Source organism: Triticum urartu, chromosome 3A (assembly GCF_056163025.1).
Source record: "Triticum urartu cultivar PI428250 chromosome 3A, HENAU_Tu73, whole genome shotgun sequence".
Taxonomy (NCBI): domain Eukaryota; kingdom Viridiplantae; phylum Streptophyta; class Magnoliopsida; order Poales; family Poaceae; genus Triticum; species Triticum urartu.
In genome coordinates, this window is record NC_141875.1 from 602,033,810 (window position 1) to 602,048,658 (window position 14,849).

Here is a 14,849-nt window from a genome sequence, read left to right on the forward strand (position 1 = left end):
AAAATAAAATCCAAAGGAGCGACCAGAGCGCGTCAAAGTGGCGCGCTCCCAGCCCGCCCCCAGTGCCCCTTTTTTTTTTGAGGGGAGGTCTTCTGAAGGAATACTCCTTTTTTTGACACATATGGTAAGCAATCTAAACAATTCAAAAAAAAATTAGGTTTTTTTAAGTTAGCTGCTCTCAGGTTATTGGGTTGAAAGGCGTGCGAAATTTTTGTCTCACATTGCAATGGTTATTGAGTCGAAGGCCCATTAACAAGTACTCCGTCTCTAAAGAAATATAAAAGTACCGGCCGGGCCGAAGCGAGCGAGCAACACCCAAATTCCAGTTACTCTTTTGGTCTTTCCATCGTCTTCCTTAGCCGGCGACTTGCGCGCAGGTTTTCCTCCCTTCCTCGGCGACTTGAGGAGTGTCCAGGTTTCCCCTCCCTCCCTCCCCTCTTTCTTTCTGGCCCTGGATTCGTTTTCGTCGCGTCTTACACGGCTCGCATCTGAATACCGATGGGTCCGAAATTTTTGCAGTAAATCGATTGTTCCAAAATCGTATTGTCAGATAGTGTACTCAGATCGACTGGTATTTTGGGAGCGGCGGCCCTCAGATTAGGTTTTGCACCCAACGTTGAGTACTGGAGTAGTTGTTTGAGATGGGCTTCTCCTAGCAATTACCATTGTACTGTATTCTTCAGGGTCAGTAAAGAAAAACTACTAGTGTTATTAATGTGCACTCTCCTGCTAGCATGCTCTGATGCACTACGGGCATTTGACCCTGCTCAAAGAAAAGTTCATCCTAATGGATTGGATTGGATTGGATGTTAATCAAACTACCGGCAACAAATGTTCAGATGAACCAATTAGTTATGCAAAAAGTTGATTATTTAGAATAATACTCCGTGCTAAGGCAAGCCTCCTTTTTTGCTGGGCTTTTCATGATAACATGATTATTGTAGATCTAACAATTTTACTCCGGTGATGAAAACAAGTGCCCCCGTGGTTTGTGGGCAGGGACCAAGGATTGATCGTCGTTCCATAAAACCTTTTAAGATGACAAGATCCAAGGATATTCAGCTTCACCATCTACCTACAGTAAGTTAATTTCTTGCATCTTTGTTAATGGGCCTTCTTTTTTCAGGCAAGGGTAATAATACTTGTTCCTCACACATTAATTAAGGTAGAAAGAACTGAGACTTGAACATGGGTGCATTACATGGTATTTTTTTGGTGGCTTAACCACATTGATGAGAGCCACTGATTTGTTTTCCAATTCCTTCCGCAGGATGTACTGCGTCGTATACTATCACAATTGACAATGAAAGAAGCCATGCGAATGAGCATACTATCTAAGAAGTGGAGAAGGCTTTGGAAATGCTACCCAAAGTTAGTATTCACCAGAGCCACGATGTGTCGCAGTAACGCCACGACAGGCCCTGCAAAACCCTGGCGGACAAGGTTTATCAGGGGGGTCAACAGCATCCAGCGACAGCTCAAGTCATCCAACCTGAATAAGTTTGTGGTCAAGTTTGCGCTTCGCAAAAGGCACACACCTCACATTGATAGATGGGTCAATTTCTGTGCCTCGTCGATGGCGAAGCATGTTGTTCTCGATTTATGTCCAGGGCCGAAAGGCAGTACCGACACAGATGACAAGTACAGTTTCCCGCTGCATCTTCTCGGCGCCTCGGGTGGTTCTTGCGTGAAGTCTCTTAGTCTGGGGTTCGTCTATTTAGCACTGCCTCCTGATCACCGTGGATTTGCAAACCTTAAGAAGCTCTCTCTGGAAATAGTTCATGTCACAGGGGATCTCGGGCGCCTGCTCCCAAAATGCGCTGTTCTTGAGTGGCTAAGCCTCACCAGGTGTAGACTGGACGAGCTAAGCATAGGTGAGGAACTGAGCAGGCTCCGTTGTTTGCAGGTCAAGTACTGTATGCTGCAGAAGCTGCATGTCCGAGCTCCAAACCTCGCCATGTTTGTGTTCGCTGGTCGTGTGATACCTATATTGCTTGGTGAATCTGTGAAGATTTCAGAGGCGACGGTCGACTTGGTCACATCCTCGGACTGCTTCAATTACGTCTTCACTGATCTTGTCGATGCTCTTTCGCATATTCCGTCCCTCTCCATAGGCTTCCGAATTGAAACCAAGGTTTGTTCGTTAAATACTGGAAGGTGCCTGCCTTCGTGATCCAGCTTCCATTTCTTTGTGCTTTATGAGCAAGCCATTGGCTCATTCTTGTTTCACTGCTGCCATGCTTGTCTTACAGGTGATAAATTTTGTGAAAAATCGGACCATGCTCACAAATCTGAGACGTCTGGTCCTGAAAATCGATATTGTTGGGTCGCCGGAAGTCACTGGTGGGATTCTTCGTTTGGCCTATCTGTTGGAGTTAGCCCCTGCTTTGGAAGAGTTAGTACTCCATGTAAGTGATCTCACATTACCATGGAAAATTCTAAAATGATCTTGGGTGCATTTGGTCAGAAAACAAATGGAAGTTTGGATATTTTTGTGTGTGGAATAGATAATGCTAGATGTATAGTATTGAGGAACTGTCGGTGCATGTGCAATGTTTTGTGCAAATATTGGCAGGGGGCAATTTCGGTCCTAGATTTACTACCTGCATCGGCGAATTACTTTATATACATATTTGTGTTGCACGCCAATGTGCTGCAACTTGATGAGTTTTTCACATTGGAAATGCATGGTATTCATATTTTCTTAGTAATAGATAGAAGTGGATGGTTAGTCGATAATTCTCTGAGGCTGGGTTCATCTACTCCCTGTGAACAGTAAAATCATTAGAAATGGCCAAAATAATCCTGATTTTTTTTGTGGTGCAAGATGATTGAGTGCGTGATACCCGTGCCAAATTTTGTGAAGTTCGGACATTTGAAGAGCCCGTGGCAAAAAAGACAAAATGACCTCCGAACAATGTAGAATTCAAACTTTGTCAGAGGCCTGATTTTTTTTTCCTGAGAGCTCTTCAAATCTCGAAACCATATCAAATTTGGCACAGACATCACGCACTCAAGCATGTTTCACCACAAAAAAAAAGAAATTTATATATTTTTTATATATTTCTAATGAATTTCATGTTCACTCCTGGGCATCTAAGCCGGGGAGCCAAAACGCTGCTTCTCTGGTTAGTATATTATATTATTTCCATGCTCGAATCTCAACAAGGTATCATATTGTGAGATTCTTTTGTCTAGATGAACCTAGATTCACCGTCAGATTTCTCAAAAATATATCCATTACTATGCTCTAGGTTGCATATTGGAGACTGTTTATTTGTCTAAAACGACATACAAAAAAGGAACTATACATCTATGAATTTTTCCTGAAATTTTCTACACCCTAAATGTGCTAGTATTGAATTGTCTAGGACTCTTGGGTGCATGGAATAGATTTTGTTTTTCCGTCATCCACCTTCCGCTATATAAATTTCTCAAACTTGTCGCCCTTTTGCCATTTTCTTCTTTGCGTTTTTCATGAACCACATATGGGATGCCAAACACTTAATCAGTTTTGTTGGCTCTAAATAGAATACTTTTCTGGTTAAGTATGTCTTAACACACCAATACAATCATGCAGATGCATTGTTTTGACTCGGCAATCTATGGTGAACCAAGAGAAGATGCCTACCAGCCACATCCTCACCGTCATCTCAAGACTATCAAAATGACGGGGTTCTATGGATTACTTGGTCAGGTTGAGCTAGCACTCTACCTTCTTCGGAATGCGACTTCTCTCGAGCGTATGATCATAGATCCGGTGGTGAGGAATAATTGGCCTATTCCACCCATGGGTGGAGCAAAGCAAGATATAGACCGGGGCACGTCGATTGCCCTCAATAAACTTTCGAGGCAAGAGTTCAGAAAGGTCCTTGACATTCTGTATTAAGGGGATATGAAACTATGTTGCAGGTGTATTTTAAATTATTTGTTTTAAGGAAGGAGAGATGCCAATAGATGTTTTTTTTTTTGAAAGGAGATGCCAATAGATGTTTGTTTGAAGGAAGGAGCTCAGGAAATGCCGTCCTTACCATCTGTCAGAGAAATAGGAAACTGAATCACAGCTGTCTATCTTGTGTTTATTAGACTAGATGGTAGGAGGGATACTTGCTAATGCTAAGCCATGGACAAAGTCTGCATGATGTCATCATCATATAAGTAATAAGGGCATCTCCAACGTTGGTCCGTGGACACCGGTGCCGGAGGCCTCCATCCAATGTTGACCGCATACATTTCAGCAATTTTTTAATGAAATTCGTGCAAACAATACGGATTTCGTATAAATCAGACGACATTCATGCAGACACAATGGATTTTCATTGTATTTAGAACATACAAAAAATCGTTTCAACCCTAAACCTATCCTACGACGGTCGCCGGCGTCCAAGCCCTTGTTATTCCCTTCCTTGGACCGCCTCCTTCATCCGTCGTCTCCATGAGCACCGGCGATAAGACTGGTGAAATGAAGCTGCAGTCTCCGGCGAGGAGTAGAACATGGGAGATGGACCTGCCCACATGGGACATAAGGACATGTCGCCTCCCATGCCATACTCACCATCAGAGCAGTCCGCGCCTTGTTCGTCGCCAGTGGACGTGAGGTCCACGATGAAAATGGTGGGCCAGTGCTCTCGTCGTCCCATCGGGCCGCCCGAAAGTTTGTCGGTGGCGCGTAGGAGCGTTGTTCTCGTCAGCAATCGCCTGTAGTTGTGCCTCCGCGGCGGCCGCTTCCTGGCGAGCGGCTGCTTGAGCGCGGGCGGCCTCGTAGCACGCTGCTCTGCAACAAAGTTAGGGTTCGCCCGCCACGACCTCCTCGCTCGTGCGCTCACCGTCTATTTGGCCCTCTGCCATTCGGTGCTGCTCTAGGAGGAATATGTTGTGCCGTTGTTTCTCCTGCGTCTTCTGGAACGCCGACATAGGCGCCAGCGCAGCCTGCTCCTCCACCATGACGGCATTGAAGTGTGTCTGCACCTGCTCCATGGTGAAGCCGGCATGCACAGACGCGGGCTCTGGTGCGGTGCCATCGGACCCCGTCTCCATCGTGGGGTCGTTCTCGTTGTCGGAGACCTCGGGCGAGCTGGCCGGCATGAAATGAACTATTAATAATGTCCTCCAGGCCGATCAAAGATCTCCCAAATTTCCTTTGAGTTTACATCTGAAAAGGCAGGTGAACTTTTGAAAATTGACATCTGAGCACGGGCACTTTCTGACTGTTAATTTGAAGTTAAAAAAAACAAATTTGTATGGCTTGAAAAATTCCAAAATTTTGTGTGCATGCACGTGCAGCAGTGCAATATAACGTGCCAAAATTTCACTAATATACGTGCTTGCATGTGAGAGATACAAAAACGACAAAATACATGCAAATTTGAGGCCAGTTTTTTTTCGCTTTTGGACTGAAATTTTGTCTCTTTCGTGCAGCGTACAATACAACGTTTTCTCCGAACGAAATTCCACACATATGTAGACCACATGCATGCGTATTCATGTAAAAAGATTCAAAATAAAATGCTCCGTTGCCCCATGTTCTGAAACTCCGTTTGAGTGAACTTTGTGTAAAGATGAAAAGAGAGAGCAGAGAGAATAATAGATGAACAGTTATTCTATTGATTGAAGATTGGGGTATTTATACCCAGTTTACAAGGCGGTTACAAAAGGAGGCAGTTGCCAAAAGTGGCACTGACATAGCAGTGATTAATAGTTAATTAACCTAATTAATTAATTCCTAACACTCCCCCTAATCAATGCTTGTCTTTGTGAATATACATCATCTTGGTAGACTCCTCCTAGTATGTATTTGCCTTGAACGTTCATTATCTTCATCTTGGAAGTCTCCTCCAAAAACCCTGTGGGAAAAATATGAGGAGAATAGTGCAAATATGTTGCTAAAACTCCTTTAAACCCGGTGGAAAAAATAATAAGGAGAAAATGATGCAACATATAATGATTATTGTCTCTTGATAACTCATATGAGAAAAACCCTTGAAGAAGGAGAAAAATCATCGATGAGCTTAGAGAACAATTAATATGTCTTGAGTACTTTCTTTAAAAACCCCGATAGGGAAAATAGAAAGTATGACATGCCTCATTAGAAACTGTTATGAGAAACTTTGAGAGAAAACTCATAAGGGAAAAGAGTGCGATTATATATGCCATCGAAAACTCCTTTAAAACCCAATGGGAAAAATATAAGGAGAAAATGATATGACATATATGAACACTTGTATCTATATTGTCTCATTAAAAACCTTTTATGAGAAATCATTAGGAAAAACTCATGAAGGGAAAAAGAGTACAATATATGTAATCTGATGTTTGTTAAGAGGTTATACTTTAGGAGATTACTGCCCTTGAACTTTGCAAATCTGGAGGATGTCTCATATCAATTACATTGACATGATCATGACATTATGAATAGTATGTCGGTTTTTCCAATATTTTGTTTGCAAACTGTTTCATCACTTTTCTATAATTTATGAGGATAAGTGATCTCGAGCAATGTGCTTTGTGATATTGCTCTTCATATAACATGTATGTATTGAGTAATACAAGTGGTAGCATCTTGATAAATCAAGTTATGTTACTCTGATGAATCTCAACCACATGGTTTTGCGTGTGGTTAATCATTCTGCTAAGCCAACCATATTTGCAATGCCTTTAGATAAAGTAATTATGTTAGAATGGTAAATGGAAGTAGCCATTAAATTCTATTTATATGACTTCCATAAGAAGGCTATTCCATCAAATTCAGTCATTGATATGGCTTTGTTGGGATCAAGTAAAGAGCCAATATCATATATCATATCATGGTCCAATCTTGGTTTTCCTGATGGAATTGTCCAAGATTTATTGTGAACTTGGGATATAACTCAATATTCCTCATATCGACCATATACGTTTTGTTGGTGTGATATATCCACATTGAACTTCTCATATATGTTTTGGATATATGTAGACTGATATGTATTCTTGAGAGATTGCTCAAGTTGTAAACTTAAGCTAAATTTGGCTTAATCCAAATTTTCCGCCTTGAGATGATTTTGTGTATGTTTAGGTCTTGTATAGACATTGATGATGAAGTCATTGATATACACTAAGTGATATAAGGAAATCAAATTTTGGGATTCCCTTATTAACACACAAGCAATCATCATTCTTTGAGTAATCCTTTTGAAGAAAGAACTCATTTAGTCGGTAGTACCATATGATTTCCAACTATTTCAAGTCATAGAGTGACTTGTGAAGTTTTACACAAAACTTGTTGCGATTTGTGTTTGGATTCGGAAGTTTTAGCCCTTCAGGGACTTCAATAGAGATATCCGAAATGAGCGACTCATATGAGTATGTAGCCACTTCATCCATCAACTGCATGGATAATATTTTTTTATTGCCAACGATATTTAGTATCGAAACATAATTCCACTCATACCAAGAGGGTATGTTACATCGTAATCGATGTCGGGTCTCTGCGGGAACCCTTTTGCTACAAGCCTCGCTTTCTCACCACCTCATTGACTTTGTCTATGAATGAGAAGTTTTTAGTATTTCATGTGGAAGATACTTATGAGGAGTAGGTATTACTGCAGTAAATACCACTCGTTTGCAGAGCGAGTGCTATTCTTCATTACTTGCTTCCTTTTATGTGAACCAATATGAGTGCAAGAGGCACTCTACCATGGATTTTGGTTCTGGGCCCAAAAGGTTTTAGCAGTTTGATAAGAAATATATGTCGACAAATGTAGTCTTTAGTTTATATGATTCTGATGGAATCATTGAAGTTTGTGGATTAAATATTTACTCCTTTTTAGCTCCTTGTGATTTCCTACAACAAATGGAGTCAAGGTGTTTCGATGTCCCGGCACCAAAACATTTGTGCACATTTGTGCCGGGCATTGGATGATGAGCATCCAGTGAGGTGTCTTTCAACTTGATGTTGAATTACATTTACTAGTTGAGGATGTGATTTCCTCTGTTTCCGCGGAAGCATATGAGAAGTTATATCTCGTATTGTCAGATTTTCTCCCCCTCTTGCTCTCATTTGGGGAGAAGAGTGATTTATCAGGTACCTCCACTCTTCTGACACTTTACTGCAGGAATATAGAATCTAGTAACACCTTGTCATCAGTAAATGTATGTGGCAGATTTGCAATGTGTTGCAAATATATGATTCTCTAAACTTCTAGTTCAGATTCTTTGAATACGTGGATATAAGGATTGAATGTCAATAACATTTCTAATTTATTTCTCGGCATCCTTTGTGGTACTTATCTCCCCATAATGTCAAAAAATATCCTTATTGCTGATACAATCAGCTTACGGGCTATGAATAATTTTGATTGACGATTAAATTGTTATTCCTCACATAGATCCCTAATTTTTGTGAGTGCCCATTGATGTACGCTGGAGTGGTGATATCGGTATGTAACCGAATTATCGCAGATGGGAAATACTTTGTTGATTTCCACGTAATAACTACAAGGGGAAAGTAGTATGACATGCAATCGGTATGATTTAGATCATACTTACGGTGTGTAAGGTCGTATGTGTCCAGCAAGAGGCTGGTAAGTTTACAATTCTTTAAAAGTGGTCATGTAATTCATTTAACTCTCTTTGATAAGAAATTTAGCTAAACCATTCTGGGTATGCACAGAAAATACTTAATGCAAAAAAATGTTCATTGAATGCGTTCAACAACATTGTTCATTCAAATGGGTTTATAGATCCTGTTTTCAGGAGAATTTACTCTTACTTTGATAAGTTGAGCAATTTATTTAGTAAGATCATGCATGGTTGTGTGTGATAAGAGACACTTAAAAACATTTTATGAATGTGTATATGAGTACCATGAAGTGTCTAAATCACCCTAGATAATGGATTAACGTTCCACACATATTTTTGAATGTGTTCAAGAAAGAATAAGTGGCTCATTTAGAATTTTAAGGTGAGAGCTCCTTAAAACAAATTTCCCCTATGGCACATGTGGTGCACATATAATCTGATGATATGGGAAATATTTTGCAACTTGTTAAGTTGTGACCAACCGAATTGTCAACAATTTTCTAATCATCCCCAAACCAGGATGGCTAAGGCTATCAAGCCTAATATTTAATTTATTGATGCTTAGAAAATCATTGTGTACGTAGCAATATTGAGTATGAATTCAAACATACATTCAAATTTATAGAATATTGTATCCAAGGGATATGATATTGGACATTTTACTACATGTAGTACTACAAGTATAGGCTAATAATATGTTGGGATAATTAGGAGATTACCTGAGGTCTCCGATATTACTGAATGCAAATGAGTTCATCCTCCATTTTCTACACTAGATTTTGGTCCTCCTTCTGATGAAGATTCCGAGAACAATCCTTTTCCAGAATTTGGTTATTATTTGCAAATTTTCAAATTTATCCCATTGAACTTATTGTCCTTTTAATAAATTTGTGGTGTGTTTTGACCATATGTTTGAGGGTTTGGTAATCATAGATACAATATTTATATAACCACACATTTGACAAACTTGAGGGTTGTCTTTTGATCATCTTAAAATGACCGATTCCTATTAAGAGATAATTTTGTCTTTAGTTGTCTATTAGCCTCCACTTTACTTCGAATCCCTCATGGTTCGATTTTGTGACCACTAACTTGCATAGTGTTCAAGGTACTAACAAGAATTTTAAATTATGGTATATCACCTATTGGGTGAATCTGATGATTTTAAGAAAATTCATGTTTCTTGATCATAAAAATGGTAGTACCATCTTAAGAGGAGGTAAAGTGCATTAAGGGCTTTTCAACTGAATCTGTATATAGGGAAAATTTGATCAAGGGATCTCAACTTGAAGTTGAATAAGTAACAGAGTTGTTAGCTGCGATAGACTTGAGGTTTTTGAATAAATATTTATCCATTATATACTTAGTTTGAGAACTAAGTGAAGTTGGTGACATATAAAATGCATATGTGCATATTTAGCTATCAATAGAATAGTCATGTGTTACATGAAATGATCACGCATTATTTAATTTACTTCTTGGAGTAGGAGTAAATAATTTTAGTGAACAACAACAATTGCTTCAGAGGAGCATTTTCTTTTAGATAGCTGATGCTATACACTCATATGTGTAGACCTCAATTTATATAGGATAACACTTTGAAGATAAATCACCAGATGCGGTGTAGATCTCGTAGTAATAGAAAAACATAGTCCGACTTTTGTCAGTAGATGTTTATATCTCTATTACCTTATGTTATGCTATATTTTGGAAAATCACTTTGAAGGTAGTCATATGTCATGACGACATGATGTAGACCTCACAGTAGTAATGGATAATCTAGAAAATTTTGCAGTAGATGTCATCAATACCTTGTGATTCACAAATAATTTTTTTTTGGGTAGTCACATTTAATATTTCGAAGAGCACGTTGAAGGTAGTCATCTTATGAAATCACAAGATGTAGACCTCACAGTAATGATGGATAATCTGCAAACCATGCAGTAGATGCCATCAATACCTTGTGATTCACAAATAAATTTTATACTAGTCATGTTGAGTATGACATTTCATGATACTTCTCTTTTCTTGTCAAGATGTGCAAGACATTTTGTGACACAGTTGTTGCACTAATAATGTTCTAGAAAATAGGTCTAGAATATTCATTCATAAGATCAAAATGTAATGCAGAAGAACCTGAGGGTATATATTACACTACTGACAATGACCTGACCATAGGTTTATGTACAGGCATAAAAACTTTTATGCTTGAACAGACATTTGACAGAAATCTGCAAAAAGAAATGTTAAGCCTGAGGGATTAACAAGAAGCGCAGGGCCTTTCGATTAATAATAAATACAGAAAGGAGGGAAACGCAAAACTGCGTAAGGATAAGGTTTCCCCAAATCCACATCCCGTGCGTGTGTGGATAGGAGTCAATTTCTTTCCTTCCTGTGCCTGCGTGGAATGGATTGGAATCAATTGATTCCTTCCTGTACGTGTGTTCTGGCCATGGTTACCGATGATGCCGCGTGCAGTGCGTTCCGACTGATGGTTGGGTTGCGTCTTGCGCCCCGTGGGCTGCCTCCGCCCGGGTTGGGGACCGCACTGCCGCGTGCCGGTCGATGATCACCGTCGCGTTGCCGCGACACATCGCGTTTGCTCCCGTCCTGTGCCGGCCGGGGGCCATCTCCATCGCGCTGCAGGGAGTGGGCCGTGCTACAGCGCGCGCTCCGGCCGATTGCCACCTGTGCCATCGGCTTGGGAGCCGCGTCCGAGGGAGGGCTGCGCGCCGCGCCGTGGTCGTGCTCCGCCTGAGGGAGGAGCGCCGCATCGGATGCTGCTTCGGAGAGGTGGAGGACGCCGTCCTCGCCAAACGTCGAGGTACGCTCGCTGGGGCTTCTTCCCTTCTTTTCTCTGTTTTCTCTGGATGTTTTGTTGCTGATAGTTGCGATGGGCGACGAGATCGTCATAGTGGACGATGAAGAGAGAAAAAAATGCGAAGAACAAGTTTGTTGGAGTTTGTTCCTCATCTTCTAGCCTTGTTCTTGATTCTGATTCTTCTTTTCTTCTTGATTGAGAATTCCTTCCTCTTTCTGTTTGAGTAGCGATCAATCCATCTCACCACGAGCATACGCCGGATGAAGCAATTTGCAAAAACAATACTTGTTATTAGATCCTTGATTGATTGCAAGAAGACAAAAACAAATAGAAGAATCTCCTGATCCAGTTTTCCTCTTTTGCAGAAGCATGTCTATTGATTCCTGCCATGGAAGGGTTGTGGTTGATCGAATCGGCAGCGACTGAAATTCTCCTATGCTGAAGCCGTGCGCGCTGGATGGAGTCGACATCGCGAGTACAGGGGCAGACGTTGGCGCCGCCGTGACTAATGTCGCCATCCGCGCCAAGACTCAATGCTGCAGTCCGCCGCGCGAGATAAGGCCGGCAGCGCTGGGAATCGCGCGAGGCGTCGAGGAGGTCTGGCCTAATCGCTCTGTTAGGGCAAGGTGCTGATAGCGTGTAAAGATGAAAAGAGAGAGAAGAGAGAATAATAGATGAACAGTTATTCTATTGATTGAAGATTGGGGTATTTATACCCAGTTTACAAGGCGGTTACAAAAGGAGGCAGTTGCCAAAAATGGCACCGACATAGCAGTGATTAATAGTTAATTAACCTAATTAATTAATTCCTAACACTTTGTACTACTGCCGGTTGGGACCGACTTGGCGGCCTTTGCTTGCCACGCAAAGAACGGCGGGAGCTGATGACCGGGCCTCTCGGCGCGCGCGGATCCAGACGCGAAACCAGGAGGGCCCCGCCCCCGCGGCCTAATTGCTTACCCGGCAGCAGCAGCCACCACGGCCACACACGCACCCGCGCCCGCCGCTCCCCAGAAACAAGCACGGCCGCAGCACAGCCAGCGTTCACTGACCACTGTGCTGCTCAGCTGCCGCCCAGGCACTCTGCTCCCGAGGAACGCGCCAGGCGCCGGCGCCGCCATGGAAGCCGCGGCGGCGGCCGTGGCGTGCCGAGGAGGCGTGGTGCTCGCGCGGGCACGTCCCGGCCACCGGGCCCGGCGCCACGGCGTAGGCGCGGGACCCGCCACCCGACGGAGGTTCCTCGTTGTGGCGTCGCCCGGAGAAACCCCCTCCGCGCCCTCGCGCAGCGCCGTGGCGATCGCGCAGGAGGTAATTTGCTCCGAAATTCTTGCGCCAGTGCCTCACTGGCTCTGCTCTGCTCTGCTCCCGCGCAATCACGCCAGCTCTTCTCACATACGATATCCGTCGGCTCGGCGCAGATCGCGCAGGCTGCCGACGAGGACGTCGCCTCCGTCAGAGTTGTGCTGATGATGGCCTTCGGCCCAGCCTCGCCCGCAGTCCCGCCGCCCACCGACGGTGAGCTCCACATGCCACAAATCTGGTGTGATTTATGGCGATCAGGAGACCCATTTTGACTGCCTAGTGCCTACCGTCGCCAGGTCATGCGAGCACGGTGCGCGTCACGTTCGTGCTGGAGAAGAAGTGCGCGTTCGGGCAGCGGTTCCTGGTCGTCGGCGACGACCCGGCGCTCGGCCTCTGGGACCCGGCCAAGGCGACGGCCCTGGACTGGTCGGAAGGCCACGTCTGGACGGCGAGGGCGGTAATCTCCCCTCCCCTCCCAAGTCCCAGCCAGTCACTCACATTCTTTCACTCTCACCGTCTTTGGTCTGGGCTAGGATCTGCCAGCGAACAGGCTGGTCGAGTTCAAGTTCTTGCTGCAGGACCCCTCCGGCCACGTCCGCTGGCAGCACGGCGGCAACAGGGCTCTGCAGGTAACCGAGGCCTCGAGCGCACTGGTCGTGTACGAAGACTGGGACGACGCCGGGTGCCAGGAAGTGTCGGAGGCGGCATTACACCTGCCGATCGGAGCGGAGGGGACCGACGCGCTGCTGCTGGCAGATGATGGCCGGACCGATGTCGACGATCAGGCGACCTACGAGGGCTTCATGCATGCCGAGAAGGCACGTGCGGCTGCAGAAGCTTCTCTGCACGCGGACACGATGTGGCTAAACGGAGCGAACCGGCCACAGGTGAAATGGATTCCCCCAACTCTCATTTCGTTGATATATGATCATAAGACTGCTTCATCCTAGCTGCAGTTTACCTTGCAGAAAGATGAGAGGATTCCAGAGGTGCTTCGCAGGAGAGCAAACATGGCGGCAGCACAAAACGGCGGCCTTGCTTCTGCCGGAAAAGACGGCGACGACATCATCTTGTACGAGGAAGATGCGAACAGGCCGGCCAGTATGTTCGAAAACGACATGGTCTGGATCAGGAAAGCCCTCCAGGGGTTGCTCCGGAACCTTGGCTTCCACATCGGCACAACAAAAACATGAAAAATAAGATCCTGTGTACGGTACAGATCATATAATGTTTCTTACTGTATTTGAGAACCATTTTTCCTTTTCACGATGCGTGCAACCCCGAAGGAATGAGATTGCCCGGAGCTGCAACGCAAACAGTCGCTGCACGCTGTTGCCGGTAGGAACTCCTCCAATGGAAGCTGTTAATACTGTTATCAGCGGTTTCGACTTCTTATCTACTTATTTCAAACAAGGAGCAGATGCGATTGCTATTCCGTCATGAGTATAGCTAGAAGTAATACTGAATATAGAAAATTGCGGCATTTCGGCACCCATATGGTTATTGTAAAACAGAACAAGGGCGATTTCGTAGGCGTACAATCATGGTCTAGTAACATGTACTCGTGTCTATCCTTGTAAGGGCGTGGACAATGGTTGATAAAATAGTAAGTATTATCCTACGTCTGTCACATAATATATATGGCAATGAAATATGTTGTACAATGAATTATCTCTGTCTTATCATTAGTAACTAGATATACCTAAATATGAAGACCAATCACCTATGGTTTGATGGTTATGACTTATGAGGGTGGTTGTACCCCGGCTCATCAAGAGTCAAACTTTAGCTTTATCATATGTGTGTCTCGTAAATGAGGAATATTGTTTCGGATCTCATGGTGGTGACTTCATCAATTTCAAGACTCGTCTACTTATAGAGGTAGAATGTGTGTGTCTTTTTATAAGGATGAGTGTATGTGCATGTATATGACAGTTGTACTGTGCTTCTAAAAGAAAATACTCGGACATGTAGTGACAAATATTGTTGCTAAGAGATCGTCCTTTAACTACTAAAAGAAAACAAGCATTTTCTTCTAGGTTTTTTATCCTTCACCGCAGTGTTTATCCTACCTGACATTCACCTCAACGTGACATTTGTAATATAGTAGTGTAGATATTATTATCCTAATGAGAGGTGCTTAGAGAAATAAATCATTTTTCTCTCAAGC

General features: G+C 43.3%; 3 protein-coding genes across 7 annotated transcripts; all 3 read left to right on the top strand.

Annotated features, from left to right (window-relative positions):
* The first annotated feature begins 301 nt into the window (after positions 1 to 301).
* On the top strand, positions 302 to 4,114 carry LOC125545326 (F-box protein At5g03100). Of its 4 annotated transcripts, none has more exons than XM_048709233.2 (5): positions 302 to 415; positions 945 to 1,080; positions 1,271 to 2,134; positions 2,253 to 2,408; positions 3,581 to 4,114. In XM_048709233.2, the coding sequence occupies exons 2-5, from the start codon at positions 967 to 969 to the stop codon at positions 3,887 to 3,889; spliced, it is 1,443 nt and encodes a 480-aa protein (XP_048565190.2). In that variant the 5' UTR covers positions 302 to 415; positions 945 to 966; the 3' UTR covers positions 3,890 to 4,114. The 4 variants fall into 4 exon arrangements, with proteins under 4 accessions (XP_048565190.2, XP_048565192.2, XP_048565191.2 ...); XM_048709235.2 differs by having other exon boundaries at positions 316 to 415; positions 978 to 1,080; XM_048709234.2 differs by having other exon boundaries at positions 322 to 415; positions 520 to 1,080.
* Positions 4,115 to 10,784: 6,670 nt separating this feature from the next.
* LOC125545329 (uncharacterized) lies at positions 10,785 to 12,090 on the top strand. The gene is made up of 2 exons (XM_048709241.2): positions 10,785 to 11,380; positions 11,743 to 12,090. Exons 1-2 carry the CDS (start codon positions 11,122 to 11,124, stop codon positions 11,817 to 11,819), a joined length of 336 nt encoding a protein of 111 aa, XP_048565198.2. The 5' UTR covers positions 10,785 to 11,121; the 3' UTR covers positions 11,820 to 12,090.
* Positions 12,091 to 12,275: 185 nt separating this feature from the next.
* LOC125545328 (uncharacterized) lies at positions 12,276 to 14,114 on the top strand. 2 transcript variants are annotated; one of them, XM_048709239.2, is made up of 5 exons: positions 12,276 to 12,685; positions 12,796 to 12,892; positions 12,976 to 13,136; positions 13,213 to 13,566; positions 13,636 to 14,114. In XM_048709239.2, exons 1-5 carry the CDS (start codon positions 12,497 to 12,499, stop codon positions 13,870 to 13,872), a joined length of 1,038 nt encoding a protein of 345 aa, XP_048565196.2. In that variant the 5' UTR covers positions 12,276 to 12,496; the 3' UTR covers positions 13,873 to 14,114. The 2 variants fall into 2 exon arrangements, with proteins under 2 accessions (XP_048565196.2, XP_048565197.2); XM_048709240.2 differs by having other exon boundaries at positions 12,356 to 12,685; positions 13,648 to 14,114.
* Positions 14,115 to 14,849: the final 735 nt, after the last annotated feature.